General features: G+C 38.8%; 1 protein-coding gene across 2 annotated transcripts in view; it reads right to left on the reverse strand.

The window, feature by feature from the left end:
* Positions 1-216: 216 nt before the first annotated feature.
* Positions 217-19,331, reverse strand: part of LPXN (leupaxin) — a 37,680-nt gene continuing 18,565 nt past the window's right edge. The window contains exons 4-9 of one of the 2 annotated variants that reach the window (XM_003801358.2): positions 18,631-18,730; positions 15,651-15,818; positions 14,649-14,822; positions 14,425-14,506; positions 1,374-1,522; positions 217-1,045 (exon numbers count right to left, since the gene is read on the reverse strand). In XM_003801358.2, the coding sequence (XP_003801406.1) occupies positions 776-1,045; positions 1,374-1,522; positions 14,425-14,506; positions 14,649-14,822; positions 15,651-15,818; positions 18,631-18,730 (943 nt within the window). In that variant the 3' untranslated portion in view covers positions 217-775. The remainder of the gene's footprint in view (positions 1,046-1,373; positions 1,523-14,424; positions 14,507-14,648; positions 14,823-15,650; positions 15,819-18,630; positions 18,731-19,331) is intronic. The other variant, XM_012812434.2, reaches the window with a different exon arrangement.

The following is a 19,331-nucleotide window of genomic DNA, read 5'->3' on the forward strand; positions in this document are numbered from 1 at the left end:
GGCTGGATTCGAACTCGCCACCTTAAGTGTATGTGGCTGGCGCCTTAGCCGCTTGAGCCATAGGCGCCAAGCCAATTTCTTCTGATTAAAATTTTAAAAACCACCTATTTCATGGAAGGAAATGGGAAGTATGACATAAATGTGAGTGCACACACTGTTTAGTGTGTAACAGGGGAAGCAGAAGGTCTATCTCCCAAACAAATATGACAATGAGTAATTAAGACCAAAAGTCATTTATTCACCAGCGATGTCAGAACTCAAAGTTGTCTATACTTAAAATCTACTTCCTCTTGAAAAAGAAAAATGCATTGAAAGAAGATGCAAACTGTGGCAGAGTGTATCATTATTCCACAGCAGTGATTATGAGACCGTGAGCCACAGGGAGATAGAAGAAGCTTTAAAAAGGAATAGCTATTGAGGACCAAAAAAGAGAAGCCCTGAGCAGGGTCATCAGTAGAGGTGACAATGGACAAATCTGAGAAAACCAGTGTTGGAATGACTTGCCCATGTGGAAAATACATCTGCAGAGAAACTAGATAGCAGGACCTGGCTCTAACTCCAAGTACCTGATTAAAAAGACAAGCAATCAGATTTGAAGCCTAAAAGATAAAATTACAAACTGTGTCATGTAAAATCTAGGAGTTCCTTTATTTGTTTATCATCTTCATTTTCTCCATATGCCTAGGAAGCAGAAGGTCAGTAACAGGAAGTTTACTCTTTTCTCTCTATCTTTAAATTTTATAGGGGATTAGGAACAGCTGTGGACCGGTTGAAATTACAGCAGGAAGAGCTTATTGAAGCAGGGCTGACAATAGGTCTTGTCATTCTGCTCCCTGAAGACGCCCTTCGACAACTGTGTCAGGCAGAAGGCACACACGAAGTGCTCGGGATGGAACTTGTGCCCCATGGCACTAACGCAGCGGCCGGTGATGGGCTGCCCACACCCATGGCAGAGGGTTCCTTGGCGGCGATGGTAATGGAGCTCACAGAAAGGACGTCCATCCAATTCAAAGAAAGAGCCAGTATTAAAAGTGCTGAAGCAGTCCTAGGAGTAGAGAAAAGAGGGAGAGAAAGAATGCATATGTCAAGAGGTGAAATGTCAGCACAGTAAAATTTGTACCCTTGAAATTCCCACTAGTTACCTGCCAGTTACAGGATTTTCACATGGTCCCTGACAAATGGAGGCTAGGTTGCCCGCTTGCAAAATGGACAAGCAAATGCCCACAACGGAGGCTGTGTCTTGATTCTCCACTAGGAAACCCACCTCAATTCCTCATCTAGGACTGTCAACCCTTTTTTTAGTTGCAGCTCTTCCTCTCAGAGAGGTGAACACTTGACTTCCCTAAATCCAAAGAGCAAGTGAATATACAAACCCCACACACGAAGCACTCTGGGTGCCAGACAGTGTCCATGGCTGAAAGGTAGTTTTCCAACACTGGGCGGTTGCAGCCACCACACTTTGGTGAGAACATGGCTAAGAAATCCTTTCGGCAATAAGGCTTCTTGTCCTTCTCATGAAAGCCTGGAGAGAGAAAATCAAAGATCCACTGTTGCAGTTTGAGCTCTTCAAGCTATATTGCAGGCTAAGAAAAAACCATTCATCTAACCTCTCCAAAACCTCAGAGTTCTCATATTCAAAATGGGTCAGTCACAGATATGTACCTCAAAGGATTATTATAAGAAAGAATGGAAATAATGTAGGTAAAGGGTGGTGGGATTGTATCTGGCTCAGAGTAAGCATTTAGTAAATGTTAAGGGCTATTCCTCCTCAATGCCTTTGTTCTAAGTCTTCCCTTGGCCTGGGCACTTCTGCTCCAGACTATCCTCTTCTTGTCATTCAGGTCTCAGCCAAAATATCATCTTCTCAAAGAGGCATCTCTTCAGTCCCTCCTTGTCACTGTATATTTTTAAAAATCGTCTTTACAGCACTCATCATTACCTGAAACCATCTTCATGGTCCGGCTTCTCTCACTGGAACATCAGCTTGGAGAGAAACTAGATATTGTTGGTCTTATCACCACTATATCCCCAGTATCTAAAGCAGTGTTTGAGAAGGAAAGAGCCTAACATTTTAAAATAAAATACCACTAAATAATAATTTCCAAATGAATGTAAGATCTAAATATAACAATTCAAATCATATACTTGAATTAAAAATAGATGGATTCCTTTTTAGAAAGGGGAAAACAATCATAAATAGGGTTCAAATGTCAAAAGAAAATTAAAAATTAATAAATTTAGCTACATAAGCAATATATATGGATGACATATCACAGCAAAAGAAAAACCAGTATAAGCAAAGTCAAAACCAAAAGACAAACTGAGAAAAATATTTGCTAATTATATTCCAGAAAAAATATACTTAATACAAAGAACTCCTAAACACGTGCATAGTTTCAATTGTTGTATAAAATTAAAAAAGTGAAAAAATTAAAATGAAAAAAAATCAATCCCTAAAAAATGTAATCAAGTTGAAACACATTAACTATTTATCCAATAGATGACATAACCAATGCAGAAAATAATTAATTCAAGAGGCTTTAAAACACAGTATTTCCCCCAGGCATTCATAATTGATGCATTCTAAAGCCAAGACATGCTATAAGAAATCTTAAACTGTTTTTATGTATACCAGAGATCTGTTCAGAGAGTAGATTTTGACGCTCTGATCACACACACACACACAAAGGGTAACCATGAGAGAGGAACCATATGTTAATTTGCTTAACCTCCAGTAACTATTTCATTGTATATAAGCACATCAAACTATCATGTTGTACATCTTGACTCTATACAATAAAAGTAATATGGTTATTTGCAATATTTATATGCTTTTTGAAATTATTATAGCCAGACTGTCTAATAAAGCAAACAATTAATCATGTGAATGCCTTTGGAAAACAATATTTCTGGCATTAAAAATAAACACAAGTGTAACATTAAACAACAAAAAGAAAACCTATTCATACAATTAAGTAAGAAATATTAGCATGAACTCATGATTTATCTTTATGTTTAAAAAAATAGATTCTAAGGCCAGGCTTGGTGGTTCACTCCTATAATCCTAGTACTCTGGGAGGCTGAGGCAGGTGGATTACCTGAGCTCAGGAGTTCAAGACCAGCCTGAGCAAGAGTGAGACCCATTCTCTAAAAAATAGCTGGGAGTTGTGGTGGGTACCTGTAGTCCTAGCTCCTTGGGAGGCAAGAGGATCTCTTCAGCCCAAGAGTTTGAGGTTGCTATGAGCTATGATGCCACAGCACTCTACTGAGGGTAACAAAGTGAGACTTTGTCTCAAAAAAAAAAAAAGATTCTAACCTCTGTTCACTGAAAAACAGAAGAAATGACAATCCCCAAATAATGATCATCCCTAGTTTTTTAAATTTTATATTTCTTTACTTTGTTTTTATTTATTTATTAAATCATAATTGTGTACATTTATGGGGTACAATGTGCTAATTTGATATACAATATCACCTCATATACTTTGATATATTTGATATACAATATCACCTCACTTACTTATTTGTTGTTGTAAGACATTTATACTCTACTTTTAATAGTTTTGAAATGTACCATTGCATCATGCACAATAGGCAATGTCCCACCAAATACCCCCTCTCCTCCCGCCTTCTCCCTTCCCTCCCGTATTCCTCCTCCTTTCTAGACTATAGCTGTGTTTTATAATTCATATGAATATATGTAGGTGATTATATATTGGTTTCATAATAGAATTGAGTACATTGGATACTTTTCTCCCACTCTTGAGATACATTCCTAATTTTTAAATTATCCCCATTAAAGAAACCTTTTTGATGAAAGGGATCAGTATGGGGCAAGGCTGAGCCTAATGTATCTTGATGTACCAAGGAAACAGAAAGATAGCATAGATTACAGGAGTCGTGTGAGAAAGATGCATTGCAACCAACCTGAAGGGGCTATCTCTGGCCTCAGATAAAATAATTTGAGCATAAAAACAAACAAACAAAAACACTGCAACTGATCAAATTGCATCAATTATGTATAACTTCATGAGTTCATAACGGTCTTAAAAGCCAAAAACTCATTAGTCTTTATTGGCTTTGTTAATGAACCCACACATTACTCTTATAAAGGGAAAAGTCAGACATTTTTCCCACCCTTCATCTATAAAATGTATTGACAGATAACCAAATAGTTGATGGTAGAAAGTTAGTTTTCATAGGATCCCAATTAACCAATGTAGAAGAACTGATAGAAAACTCAGCATTTTACTACCTAGAGCACTGAATGTAGTCAACAATCATCGATGGGAGACCTTAAAATGGAGGGGTCAGACGGAACTGCTTAAAATAAAACAAGTGGTCAATCCTAGCATCCATCAAAGTGGGCAAGCGGTCATTATATAACTTTTGACATAATTCAATAAGAAATGCACAGCCCCCAACCCCTGTAACCTAGTCCCAAGCCCCATAAAACTGAACTAAACATAAATTCTAGGTTTAAATTAATAATATATAGAAAATACAGGAGTTGGGGGGAAATAAAGAAAATAAACAGTATCATGAGCAAGCAGTCAGCCAGATCAAGAACATGGAACATTTTATAGGATATAGGTTTCAGCTCTAGAACAAATCACTGGCGAAAAAGGTGGGGAAGAGAGAACTCCTAATGGAACTTTTTAAACTTGAGAGACAAAACAGACAAATGCAATGCTGAGACCTTGTGTGGACCCTAATTCCAAGAGTCTATGACTCTTTTTTCAGAATTTAAGAAATTTGAATATGAGTTATGAGTTTTAAATGATAAGGGCCAGGTGTGTTGGCTCACACCTGTAATCCTAGCACTTTAGGAGGCTGAGGGAGGTGGATTGCTTGAGTTCAGGAGTTCCAACCAGGCTGAACAAGAGCAGGCAATGTCTCTACTACAAATAGAAAAACTATCTGGGTATTGTGGCACATGCCTGTAGTTGCAGCTACTCAGGAGGCTGAGGCAAGAGGATCTCTTGAGTCCAAGAGTTTGAGGTTGCTGTGAGCTATGATGCCACAGCACACCACCTAGAGTGACTGAGACTCTGTCTCAAAAAAAAAAAGAAAGAAAGATAATAAGGAATTGTTAATTCTTGAAGTCTAAGTGAAGTGTAGTTTTTTTTCAAATCCTTAGTAGTGAGCAATGATGCATGCATGTTTTTGTAGAGATAGGGTGACGCTTTTGCTTCAGCTGTCTCAAACTCCTTAAATGATCCTCCTGTCTTGACCTTCCAGAGAGCTAGGATTATAGGCATGAGCTATTGAGCCCCACCTAGAACTTGCTTTTAACTATTCCAGCCAGAAAAAAATATAAGTGTATGGATGGGGGTTAATAGAGAAATAAGTTTGGGGAAACATTGAACTTATTTTTTTTTAATTTTTTTTTTATTTTTTGCAGTTTTGGCTGGGACCGGGTTTGAACCTGCTACCTCCAGTATACGGGGCCAGCACCCTACACTGTGAGCCACAGGTGCTGCCCTTGAGAAATACTTTTAATTGTAATACATTGGATATCAAGAGTAAGCCATGAAACTCAAAAGGAAACAATGAAGTTCTAACATTTGCTAATCAGTAGTTTAATTTCTAATTTTAGCTAAGTGATAAAAAGAATGTTAAATAAATATACCCAATGCTAGAAAATATATGGCATGATCCATATTTTCATATATTCCTGGTAATAAAGTTAACAGTTATTATCCTTTTGGAAAGTCATTTAATAATGTATATCAAGGAATAATGAAAACATACAGACATCTCAATCCTGGAAATTAATCCATACAAATAATACAAAAGAAGAAAACATTCTGTTTAAAGATATTCCTTGTAGCACTACTAAAACACCAGAAGTAATCTACATGCTATGCTAGTATTACCATATTTACTTGTTTGCAATATTTGGAACTATAAATAATGTCTAAATGAACATCTTCAGACATACAGCATTTTATCTTTTATAATTTCTTATCATGAAACCCTAAAAGAATAACTGATATTGCTAAAATTATAAAACTATAAAACAATATGGAGAAATGCTTAAAAAAGAAAAATAAAGTACATAACAACTTATGTATGCCTAAATATGAATAAATATAGGAAAACACTTGGTAAGGAAAATTTGAAATATTCCTTTAAGTTAGAAGGGCAATAAGCAACAAATGGAATTTTCTGCCAAGTCTTTTATTTTCTTCACATTAAAAAAAAGAAAAACATGAGATCTGAAAAATTTGAAAACTATCCTAGAAAAAGTGCTACACACCTCATGGCTGAATATCACTATGCTCACCTTTGAAGTCCTCCTTTTAGGAAGCTATGGTTGGACACATCAGTGCCTAGTCCAACCTTCAAAGCAATTTTGGAATTTTTTTTGGAATAGCCACCAGAGATGTAGTCATAACTACCCTTGATGTCCTGAATGCCACCAAAATGTCTTCCTTTCAATATATCCTTTATCTTTGGATAAAGAAAAAAGTCATTGGGGGCCCATGAAGGGGAGTAGGGAGAATGTTCCTATACAGTTATTTGTTTACTGTCCAAAAACTCCTCCATAGACAGGGTTGTGTGAGCTGGTGCAGTGTTGTGATGTAAGAGCCACGAGTTATTGGCAAAAAGTTCAGGACATTTTCATCTAACTTTTTCGTGTAGCCTTTTCAGCACCTCCAAATAGTAACCTTAGTGAACTATTCAGCTGGTACAAATTCACAATGAACAATCCCTCTGACATCAAAAATGGTGAGCAACATAGTTTTGACTCTTGATTTGGATTGACAAAACATTTTTGGCTGTGGAGAATTGTCTGACTTCCATTGTGCACTTTGACACTTTGTTTCAGGGTTGTATTGGTACACCCATATTTCATCACCAGTGGTAACAGAACCCAAAACGTCATCTTGCCTCTCCAAAAGGTCTTGACAAACTTCAACTCTCCTTTGCTTTTGTTCATCAGTGAGCTCCTTTGGGACCATTTTTGCACACGCCTTTCTCAGGCCAAGATTTTCCTGTTTCTCTATCAATGTTTACTTGGTTTGCTATGCTTCTCATGCTTGGTCAATGACTTTGATACACAGTTCTATGGATTTTTGCAATATTTTATTCAGTTCTGCTCATTACTGTCTGCCCTGACCTCTCTTCATCAGTGCCACTTTATCTCGCTTTAGAAAAATGTTTAACCCATTTTTATACTGCTGTTTTCTTCCTGGCATTATCTCCCATAAATTTGGACTAACACTTCCCTGATTTCACTTCCATTCTTACCAAGTTTAACAAGAAATTTAGTGCATTTATTGCTTGCATACGAGCTCTTATATTCTTGCAACGGTTCATAAAATCACACAACACAATGATGAATGCCACTCAGAAAGACACTGCCACACGTCAACATGAACACAGCTGCAAGACACTGACATACCAAGGTTATAAACATTAAATGCACGGTGGCAAGTTCACAAACTTAATCATCAGGCCTTGTAAACTAATAATCAAACACTTATTCAAATTATGTGTTCCCTCTGCTTTGAAACTCACGTTCCTGAAATACCCAGATAGCTTAGCCCTTCACTTAATTCAGGGGTCTGCTTAGGAGAACTGAGTTAACCACCCTATTTTAAATATCAATAGTTCCTCATCATTCTCTCTTAATATACACAGTAAGTTGATATGTGGCTGTTTGATTATCTGTCTCTCTCATTAGAATGTATTCACTATGAGAACAGGAAGTGCCTTTTTTGTTGCTATATCTTTAGTGCCTGGAAAAGTACCTGATATATTGTATAGTAGTTGCTCAATAAATATGTATTGAACAAGCCAACCTGGGAATACTATTACAATAGCAGAATTGGACAGCAGCTCCAAAAGTATATTGGGATTAGAATCTCACTTCAGCATTGACTAGACTATGTATGAACAAACAACCTTTCTGTAAGAAACTCTTCCTCATATTAAGTTGGAGAGGCACCCCAAGAGAAGAAGGTATTATTGGCAACTCCATTTGTAGACCATCTGTTTTTCATTGGTTTCCTCTGAGGGCCCTACCTATACAGCTACATTAAAATTAGATTCTTCAGAGCAACCCTCAGAAGTAGGTGATAGCCTCATTTTACAAATGAGAAAGAGAAGCTCTGCAAAGTCACAATTAACTAACTAGTTAATTGAGATTAGGCCTAACATTGAAGTTAGTTAATTGAACACAATTAACTAACTAGATAACTGAGATTAGGCCTAACATTGAAGATTAACTTCAATGTCAGACCCCTAATTAAATGCATCCCAACCTTGACCTCTTGGTGGGAACCGATAGTATCAGCTGAGCCCAAGGATCACAACCCAATAGTTCTGTACATGTGAGAGCTCAGCCTGCACCCCACTGAAGCGGCATGTAAACAGAGCAGGTACAGTGGACTGTGAAGCAGCTTACCCAGGAAACACTGTTTCTAGAAAACTGCTTTGATAGGAGCAGCTGGATCACAACATGGCAACAGGAGCAGACAGGGGTTGGGACCCAAACCAGGTGGCTGCAGTTTTTCCATTAACTCTGGCTACTTTTTGACATGCCTTGCTTTGTTCAACCACGCTTTTCTTGAAAAGCAGACAATGGAGTAGAATTCTACAGATCTAAGAATCAAAAATAGTAATTTTATATGCTGTTCTTCATTCTTCCTCTAAAATCCTGGGACACAGAGCTGACTTTACTTTTTTTGACTTTATCAAAGGATTTCTAGCATTTGTTCAAAGGAAATTGAAGACAAGAAGTCCTATTATTTAAACAAAACAAACACCTACAACCATCTTTCTTGCTTTTGTGCGGCAAAGTATTGCTCAAACTTCAGTGTGCATCACTAACCTGGGAACTTAATAAAATGCAGATTACAGGGTCTCCCATCCTCAGAGTTTTTGATTCAGTAGATCTGGATGAGGCCCAGGACTGTGCATTTCTAACAAGCTCCCAGGTTATTCTGGTGCTGCATAAAGCAAGTGACATAAAACTGAGCTTGCCTATAAGTAGGTAGTACTCCATAAAACTATAAGACATGCCAGCTAACCTAGCAATGACCCTCCTGTAGGCATTTTCAGGGCAGATGGTCTCAAGAGTAGGACAGTAGGGAAGTAACAGCCTATGTTTCAACTTAGGTGAGTCTCAGGAGAGGAATCAAAAGCAATCAGCCAAACTTGCTGTGACAGCCCTGCGTTCAGTAATCCAATAAATTAGGAAAGTTTCAGCACTTACTTTCTGGAGGCTCTCTCTGGGGCCAATTACCTCTGGAGGATGAACAAGAAACACTAACAATTAAAAGTGCCATGGTGAGAGGGAGGGTGTTTATATTCCAGTGAGGCTCTTAGCCACAGGGGAAATTAGGGAGTACCTGCATGGCTTGAATAATGAACAATTAAAAAGAAACACAGGTAGGCATTGAGGACTCCATCCCTGCAGGAGGATGATAGGACCAGGCGTGCTTAAAAACTTGAACTTTAAAGAGGAGATCTCTGAACCGAAGAAAAAAATGCAGGTGAATTTAATTTCCCAGGAGGCTCGGTGGTTAAACTGTCATTATAGAAACTGTGCGTGATTATGTGACTTGGGGTAAGGCAGGATGCCACCTAATTAATACACTGACCATATGGTAGGAGACCCATTTACAGAAAGCCAGAGATAAAAATGGAAATACAACCAAAGAGGAGCTTCCGATTAATAAACTCTGATTAATATCTGTCAGATGTCTCCATTTATAAATGTGTCTTAAGTGTAGTTTCATATTTATATAAATTTATAAATGATCTTGACCAGCTTGCTTATATAGGCAAGTAGGTATTACTTCCCTGAAATACCCAGATAGCTTAGGCCTTCACTTAACTTAGGGGTCTTCTCAGGGAGAAGTTAACCACCCTATCTTAGAAGGAGCCAAGTCAAGAACAATGCTTTTTAGTCATCCTACTAATTGGTTACTTGTCTTTTATATCTAACTTGTGTCTCTGCTTGAAATGTGCTGGTATCCAACTGTTCAGCTCCCAGACAACTCCCAGATCATAATCTCCCTTAATGCACCTGCTTACTGTTCTACCCAAATGAATTCTCAGACTTCTATGGCTACTAGTACAATATAAATTTACTATGACACACTTTAATATGATTTAGATTGAGTGTCAATGAAAAATGCTCCTGAACCTAAGTGATCTAGAATAAAATGCCTAATGCTTTGTGAAAAGGTATTGTGCAAGCTCCAGTGACTAAGCAAATTACCACAAAGCGCTTTGCTAGTGTATGATAATGGTGTGACTGTACCTGGGTCTGTGGTCAAATAAAGCAGATCATGTTAGTACAAAGAAACAGAGAAGAAGTTGCTCTTTCAACAGCAGAAGAGAAACTGAGTCTCCGTCAAGGGACAGTTGTGGTGTTTTAGGAAAACACATGAACCTTGTAGAAATAATACCTGAATTAAAATTTACTCTTATTACTTTTCAACTTTGTAGTTGTGTGACTTTAAGAAAAATCACTCTACCTGCCTGAGGCTCAGTGTTTTCATCTATTACTGGGTATAATGTGGAATAAAATTGCTCCTACAAGGTGTGGTGGGGATTCAATGGATGATTATTAGCAGCACACACAAGAATGTGCCTGATATCTAGGAAAGTCTTCATATTGGTGAAGGGCCTGAACACATGAAATTTTCTTCATTCTCTCCTGAACATCACTAACATGACAGTTAAGGAATTATATAAATTATAAAGAGCCATAAGGGAAAAGATAAAAGCAAAGGAGACGCCACCAGAGGAGAAATCAATAAATTTTTTAGGATTTTAAAGTAGGTTATAAGAGTGTCAAGTGGCTTGAAATAAACAAGAAAACTGGAACCTACATCTCCACAGATAAGAGATCAATAAGAATCAAGCCATCCAGAATGCCACAACATTGCACGGGTTCGGGAGTTGGATGGATGAGGTCCTTTTAAAAGCTGCCTGAAAGTCTAAAAATCCATTGGAAAGTCAGATGCCCCACTCTACCATAAGGTGCAGTGAAATACTGAGCCAAGGAGTCTTGGTGATCAGGGATACTGGACACCATAAAGAATGGAATCAAGATGTCTACCGAAAAATGAGAATTAAATAAAAGTGATATACTGAATGGTGAAAACTCTATTCCCCATTCCTTTCTTTTTTATTTAAATCTCAGAATGCTAGCAGAGAATCTCTTTGGTATCATTGACTTGAGAAAAAACCTCTGACAGTAATATTCAGGGGTCCCCCCAAAAAGTCCAGAGTGCCTTTCTTACGGATCCCACACGACTCTCACATCATAATCATCTATGGACAGTAAGCACCTGCTACTGTTCTGAGTGTTTTACAGTTGAGTCCACTAGTCAAAAAGTTCTGTGTGGAACTTTTAGAAAGCTTCTAATCAATAGTGTTTTGTTCTTAAATAGGAACAGACAACCAATGATCAGCAACATCTGACAAAGACCAAAGTAAAAATATGTAAGGTACTAACTAAGATGTCATAAACACCAAGTTCCGAATTGAGCTTCAAGACATCCATCAAAACAGAGAGCCTACAACTGTTTACACAATTCTTGAATTCTTCATTCACAATGAGGATATAAAAAGGAAAATTGAGAGAGGTATCCTTTGGAGAAAACCATGCAATAAGAGTCCCACCATCACCAAGAGGGATGAGAAATGGTTCACAATAACCATGTCAGTCAATAGAGGGGTTCCAGTGGGTCCACTCAGAGAGTCCACTCAAGAGAGCTGGACACTTGTGCTTTGCCATTAGTGGGATATAGTTGATGGTATCTGACTCAGCCCTGAAAAAAGTCCACAGGTGAGAGTCTGGCTGAAGGTGTCAATGGCAGAAAAATAAGGGAGGCAGCTGAAAATTAACACTGACTTCTAGAGAAAAGTACAAGTTTCTGGTGGTCCTTCTATGAAAATTTTAGTGTAAGAGATGATATGGAACCATTTTAAATATTTCCAAGGGGTCACAAGGAGAGGATAATACAAACTACACACACATACACACAAAATCTCTGGGAAAAGGATCCTCCAAGGAAAGTGCCAAAGGGAGAATAGCTAGCCAGGACACGTAAAGGGAAACCAGGAGCTCAATGTTGGACCTTTACTTAATCCACAAAAGTATCCAAGGAGAAAAAGTCAGAGTTAAAGGTTAGCCAGCCCCAGAGAATATAAGGCCAACCTAGCAACAATCCCAGACAAGTCAGAACTTTCCTTGTTCCATTCTCATCTCCTATCTCCTCAGTATTTCAACCCTAGAGGGGCCAATGTCAAGATCAGCAATAGTGATGAGTGTGGTCACCGGCCTGGCTGCCTGAACTTTGAAGCCACACTTCTGGCCTGTCTTGTACCTTGAAGACCCCATCAGAAAATGAAGTGGCTGTCACTTTTTAAAAGTTGGAAGCATTAGCTGTTATACAGACTGAATTACCTAAGGACTTAGTGTTTGTGTTTTGTCCTAAATTGATTTTATATTTAGAACTATCTATTAAGAGCAACCAGAAAAGACATGGGACTGCCCAAGTTTTTATTTAGAAGAGAGGAGAAAACCTTCCCTGCTGAGTTAATTCTAAAAGGAGAGGAAAAGACAAAATAAAGAAGCTTTCTGATTCCATGTATAAATCATATTTGTTTGAAACAAACATAAAAAGAAGTCAAAAACAATCAAGATTAATTCAGAAAACAGAAAAAAGTAACTTGCAGAGAGGAAAAAACCAATCACATAAAATGGATTAGGAATAAGAATCAAATCTTAATGAAAACATCTCAATCATGAAAAACTAGATGGCAGTAAAGCAATATCTTCAGAATTATGAGGGAAAATAGTTTCTACCTAGAATTATATACTCAGGCAACTTAAGGGCTATAACAGAATAAAACGATTTTCAGATATTCAAGTTCTCAAAATATTATCTTTACTCATCTCTTCTCAGGAAGCTCCTAGAGAATGAGCTCCACCAAAATAAAGGTGGAGCATTAAAAGACATGGATTTGCTCAGCACCTGTAGCTCAGTGGCTAGGGCACCAGCCACATACACCGGAGTGGTGGGTTCAAACCCAGCCTGGGCCTGATAATGACAACTACAACCAAAAAATAGCTGGGCATTGTGGCAGGTGCCTGTAGTCCCAGCTACTTGGAAGGCTGAGGAAAGAGAATTGCTTAAGCCCAAGAGTTTGAGGTTTCTGTGAGCTATGATGCCACAGCACTCTACCAAGGGCAACATAGTGAGACTGTCTCAAAAAAAAAAAGAGAGAAAGAGAGAAAAAGACATGGGATCCTAGATATAGAGGATCTCAGGAGGACAGTAGTAAAGGGAATTCCCAGGAACAACTCTGGGATAATTCTAGGATAATGAAACAGAATAATGCTACTTAGCAGGAAGAAGCCATTTCAGGTTGAAACAGGATAGAAGTCTCTTGGAGGGAAGTCTCCAAGAAAAAAATATAAATGACTTATTACCAGATGTAGTTTTCACGGTTCTGTCAGATAAATTTGTGATAAGTACAATGGAAATTAAGTTAACGAACAATGTATCCAAATATTAACTCTAGGGAAAAAAACAGATTTATATAAGAAGGACACCATAATAATAATATGAATCATTACTATACTCTGTGTGCCAGGCCCTGTTATTGCCACTAAATCCTCGTAACAACCCTATAAAGTAGGCAGTATTACTAAACCCATTTTACCAATGAGGAAATTGAGATATGGAGAGGTTAAATGGCTTGAACTGCCCCATACAGCTAATAAATACCACAGCCCGGATTTGAGTTTGGCAGTCTGACCCTCAAAATCCATGCTCTACAATAATCATAGTTTGCGACACGGCTTACTTACGAGCAATATTTGCATGACTGTCAGAATGTGCATACTGAATGCAGATCTAACCTGTTTAAATAACATAATTAACATATTGGGAAAATGGGAGGGAGATGGCAGGGTGAGCGAGGTAATAATAGCATTCCTAAATCTCATCTTCCCCAATGGGAAGTCAATGTATGAGGGTTAAAACTGGAAAAGCTAAATAATCTATAAAGGATAAGTTATTATTTAAAACACACAAGTACATAAAAGTAGAAAGAGCCAAAAGATTTTGGAGAAGAGAGATGGATTTGGGAATGGGAAAGGGAAGAGCAGGCTACTTTTCTTTCTTAACATTACCTTTGGAGCAATATTTGAATTTTTAAACTATGCATTTATATTTGTTTGATTAAAAATCAATTTAAATAAAAGTTATAAATGTGGGAGAAAGGTAAGGAGGTATGGTGCCCAGTACTGAAACAGGCATTTGGATGGCAGTAGCAGGAACCAGGATTCCCGTGGCCCAAAGGCCAAACGCTACCAGGAAAGGCACTGCCAGTCTTCTCCTAACTTCCCCTGAAGTATGGAATTCAGCCTCCCTGGTCAGGCTGTACCTTCTGTGCCAAAGACCTCTCCACAGTGAGAGCAGAAGAAGTGCTCTGGGTGCCAGGTCTGGTTCATTGCCGTCAGCACTTTCTGGAAAAGGAACACAAAGAGACATTAGAATACTGCAGAGTTGTAAAACATGACCTTGGTTCTAAAAGCTACAGGAAAGCTTGGTGTGTGTGTGGTGAGGGAGGTGGGCACAGGCTGGGAAGTAAAGGGAGGTTGTACTTACATCCAGTATGGGAGCGGCACAGTAAGCGCACCGTGGAGAGAAAAGATCGTGGTAGTCCTTGGGGCAGTAGGCCAAGCCACTCCGCTCAAAGAATGGAGTAGATCCAATCTCTTTTTTGCAGTGAGTACAGACGAAGTGCTCTGGATGCCACGATTGCCCTAGAGCATGGATCACCTGGGGAGTGAAATGAAACCCAATCAGGGAGCCCACTAGAGTGTAGCTCTAGGACCTACAGGCTGCACAACTCTAGAGGGCACTCTTTATACCACGTGCCATGTATGCAACACCTCCCAGAGTTACACAGACTGAGGCCTAGACCTAGCGTCTGTCTAAGGCAGTCTGTTGGCTGTGCGTGATGGATAGTGAAAGGATGCCCACTTTCTCAACTGGTCACTCAAATCAGAGCTGGTAAATATTTGCTGCCACTTCACTGCTCCAGGGACGGTAAACAACACAGGCACAAGGGCAGAGACAAGAGATAAGCACAGCCTTGTCAAGGAAGGGGCCCCGGGAAGAGATGACAGCTGTAATTCCTCCAGTCTGAACTCCTGCTCTGCAGAGTTTGTAGCTATTATTTGGAGCTGAGTTCAGCTGAAAATTGTAGTCAATAAATTTAGACAAGGTATGTTTGAACAGAGGAAGCAGTGAGAAAAATCTCCTCAATAACGGCAATACAGAAAAGTTGTTAAGAGCTCAAACTAGGGGGCAGTCGTATGGTATCCACTTCCACTGGATCCTAGGGCTGTGGGTTTATGTCTCTGAGTCCTCAGTTTCCTTTCTTTACAAACGGAAGAATAAGCCCTGGAAGGCTAACATGACCATTAAATGAGAGGATATTCAGAAAGCACTTAGCTCAGGGGCCAGAGCACTGTTAAGTGATCAGTAATTATTAACAATTTCTAAAATGTTTTAGAATGTGAGAAAGAGAGATCCTTGAAGGACAGACACAAATATCCATGCAGACACAGATGGTTATAGGACAAAAACCTTGACCTGTCCTACCTTCCCAGCAATTGGTTTCTGGCAGGAAGCACAATGGCCCTTGGGCACTGTGTCAATGCCAAGGTCCTGTAATTCCTGTTCCAACCCCCCTAGCATGGAGTCCAGGGAAGCCTTGTGATCCTGCTTGTCTGGTAAGTGCTTCTTGCCAGCATCAGCTTTCACCACAACCTGGTACAAGGAAAGAACCATGAAAAGAATCAGCCTGATGTACTTCTATCCTCATTAGCATCTTTACATGACCCTATAAGCTCACCTCTACTGACTGGTCTCTCAGCTTTTTCCTGACCTTCCTCAAAAACACTGGAGGAATCCAACATTTTACTGCCAATAAAAATGCTTTCACCTCCCTTTCATTCTATGCTCCTCGGGTCAAATAAAGTCTGACTCATATTCTTCCATTTGTAAATCTTTTATTACTGTAAAATCTCAATGCATGAAGATGATACCGTTTCCAGCTCTTGCGATGACCCCAGGTCAACAATTAGTCACGTCTGCTTTGATTAATTTATTCCACAATATTTGTTGAGCACCTAGTTTGTGCTAATCGCTGTTCCAGACTCTTGGGATAAAGCGATGTATGATACGACCCCTTGTCAGCCCTTACCGAATGTGTCTTCCACCGGTGATAGACAACAAATGATTAAACACATAAATACAGGATGTGATGTCAGAGAGAGATAAATTATAAGTTATATATGGAGACACAAGTGACAGAGGGCAAGATAGTGAGGAAGAGTTGATTTAATGTGGGTGACCAGAGAAGACCCTCTGAGGAAGTAACATTTGAGCAGATATTTGAGTGTCAGACTTAGGGACCCAGAAATGTCGACATTTATGGGAAAAGCAATCCAGAGGGAGAAAAGGCCCTGCGGAAGAACACAGTCTGGCACATTAGAAGAAAAATTAAAGAGATCAGTGGGGCTAGAGCAGAGGGAGTGAGATTGAGCACGGCAGGAGAAGATGAAGGAGACAGAGGCAAAGATGACAGAGGGCCCTTGTGGCAGTGTTAGGAGAGAAGGTGGTGAGAAGTGGTCAGATAAGACTTGTGGATGGCCTGGATTTATTTAACCAAAACTCTAATTATTATAATCCCTTCAAAGAAAGATGCTCAGATTACAAAAGAAGATGCTTAACCTATACTTCATCACTTCATGTCCTGACTCTGGCTCTTTCTACTCCCTTCCACCCAGGGTCCTGCTACACTTTATCTAATACCTCTCTGATGAGAAAACTACCATAGCTCTCCACTGCCTCCACATCAAATGTGCAGTCATCAGACAAATTCAAAGCTGCCTATCCACTGTCTGCACCTTGCCTTTCCTATCTCATCTTTTATTACACAGTAAAAGGCCTCTGTTATTCAAGGCCAGCCTGGCTCTGTACAGTCTCCTGAGAATAATCTGTTACTCTCTGCCTTCAGGCCTCTACTCATCCTATTTTCTGCCTGTAATAACGTCACATTATATCATCAATCAAAATGTTCATTTCCCTTCCAAAAACCTTGATTATCTGATGGATTTCCTTCCTCCTTTATTATAATGTTTGTTAATGTTCAAGAGGATACTGTTCAAAAGGCTGTCTCAGAGGCCTGTTAAGGGTGACTAACAACTTAAGTATGAAAACAACTAAGTAAAAAGACAACAATAAATCTGTACTTATATACACATCTCTCACTCTTTTCTTGTACATTTATAAGAATTCTTCTGAACTGATATGTAAGAAACAGGAAATTCTATCTCCAGGGGGAAGCACTGGATGTCTCAGGCACAGAGCTGACAGGGAAACGGTTCAGTGTAAACTCTTTTTTTTTTTTTTTTGTACTTTCTGTTTTTGTACAAGATCAATGTATGGCTTATTCAAAAAAAAAATAAACAGGTGTTTTAAATTAAAAATTTAAATAAACAAGATACATTTCAAATCTATTAGAAAACACAACACCGTCAAATCTCCTAAGGTAAACTTACTGTAGTATTTTCAGATATATAGCACAATGAGCCAGTCTACCCAGATTTATAATAGACATTAGCCCATCAAAGGACTTTAGCCATTAAAGAAAACTTGTCTGTAATGTCTATTCATTTGTTCCTCTATAAATGTGTGCTACTCACTATGTAACAGGCACTGTGCTTAATATCAAGTCTCAAGGTGGGCCACCAAGATAAGTCCCTGTCCTCTCCAGTCACACATATTTTTATATACTGCCTTAAAATTATTTCATAGCCACTTTATGAGTGTATGTCAAACCCTACAACATTCAGAATGGTTGAATTTCCTGCCTTAATGATTCTAAATTATATTTTTCTTAATAAATCCTTAAGCCCACTTATCTGATTTCTATTTTCTGCCAAGCCGTGTGAGCTCACCACCCTTGATGTACTTTAAAGGCTAGAACAAAAAAGCAGATTTTATCTCAGTATGGGTTTGGGACTCCTAAACCTTCTTCTGGCAGAGCCACACTATGATCTCCCGTTTTCTGTCTCAGCTTGCCCACTGTTCTCTCTGTCCTGCTCAGTCAGGTCTCTGCAATGGCCCTTCCAAATCACCAAGCATTAGATACCTTTGCCCTCAAGATTCATTCCACTGAACTGACCTCTCATCTCATCTCTTTGTGTCTAAACCCCTCCCATTCTTCAGAGTCCATCCCAAGTCCTATCCCCATGTCCCTAGTAAAATCTCGGTCACCTAATGTTTGCTCCACAAACCACCTGGATTTTATTTTATAAATGTTACAGAGGCTTATACCTCATGTTTCCAAGCATAATCCAGGCTCCTTCAGATCAAGCCTACTGTACCATATTATCTATTGTGTCTAAAAAATATGTGACCCAAAGGTGAGTTAATTCATTGAATTACATTTAGTTGAAGAAAATGAATGACAACTTAGGAGAATTCCTAAGTGAAGAAATACAGAGCTAAGTTCCAGAAAGAAAAAGCAGCACCCTCATAGACCCTGGGGCTCCATCATCTGGGCTTTACCCACCTTGGCCTGCATTTCATTCAGGTGGGCCATGAGCTCATCCAACTGTGTAGCTGCTGAAGTTTTAGAAGGTGGTGGTGATTTCTTTGCCTCCTGGATCTCACTACAGAGGGGAAAAAATAATACTAATAAATCCAAACTAAAATAAATGTTAAACTCACATAAAATACTAGGAAATACAATTTTAATGATTACCTACTTAGATGTGAGTCTAAAATCAGAAAGAGAGAGTATTTAAAAATAGGTACTAGACTAAAAATCTAAAGAAATTTTCTCTGCTATCTATTTAGATATCTCTATGGTCTTCTAAATCATGCAGTATTATTTCTTCTATCAGTTATTGTCAGGCAAAAAAATAAGAAGCAAATGAGAATATAGAGCACACATTGAAAAACCAGGGTCCATGGACCAAATCTGGCCATGATCATTCACTTACTGAATGTCTACAGTGACTTTATGCAGAGGTGAGTAGTTGCTACACAGGCTTTATTGTCCATAAAGCCTAACATATTTACTAACCAGCCCTTTATAGAAAAAGTTAGCAGGTGAATCTTTCTAAGAGTAGAATGTGAATGTTTTAAAGCAATAACTGAGAAAATGACATGAAGGCTGTGTTGACTAGTTGATGGAAGTATTTCAGATTGCATGTGAAAACCCCACACTGTACCCTAGAAGTGCATTAATGTACATAGTTACCGTTCAAT

The sequence above is a fragment of the Otolemur garnettii genome, unplaced genomic scaffold (assembly GCF_000181295.1).
Source record: "Otolemur garnettii isolate 467f Iridium unplaced genomic scaffold, OtoGar3 scaffold00209, whole genome shotgun sequence".
Taxonomy (NCBI): domain Eukaryota; kingdom Metazoa; phylum Chordata; class Mammalia; order Primates; family Galagidae; genus Otolemur; species Otolemur garnettii.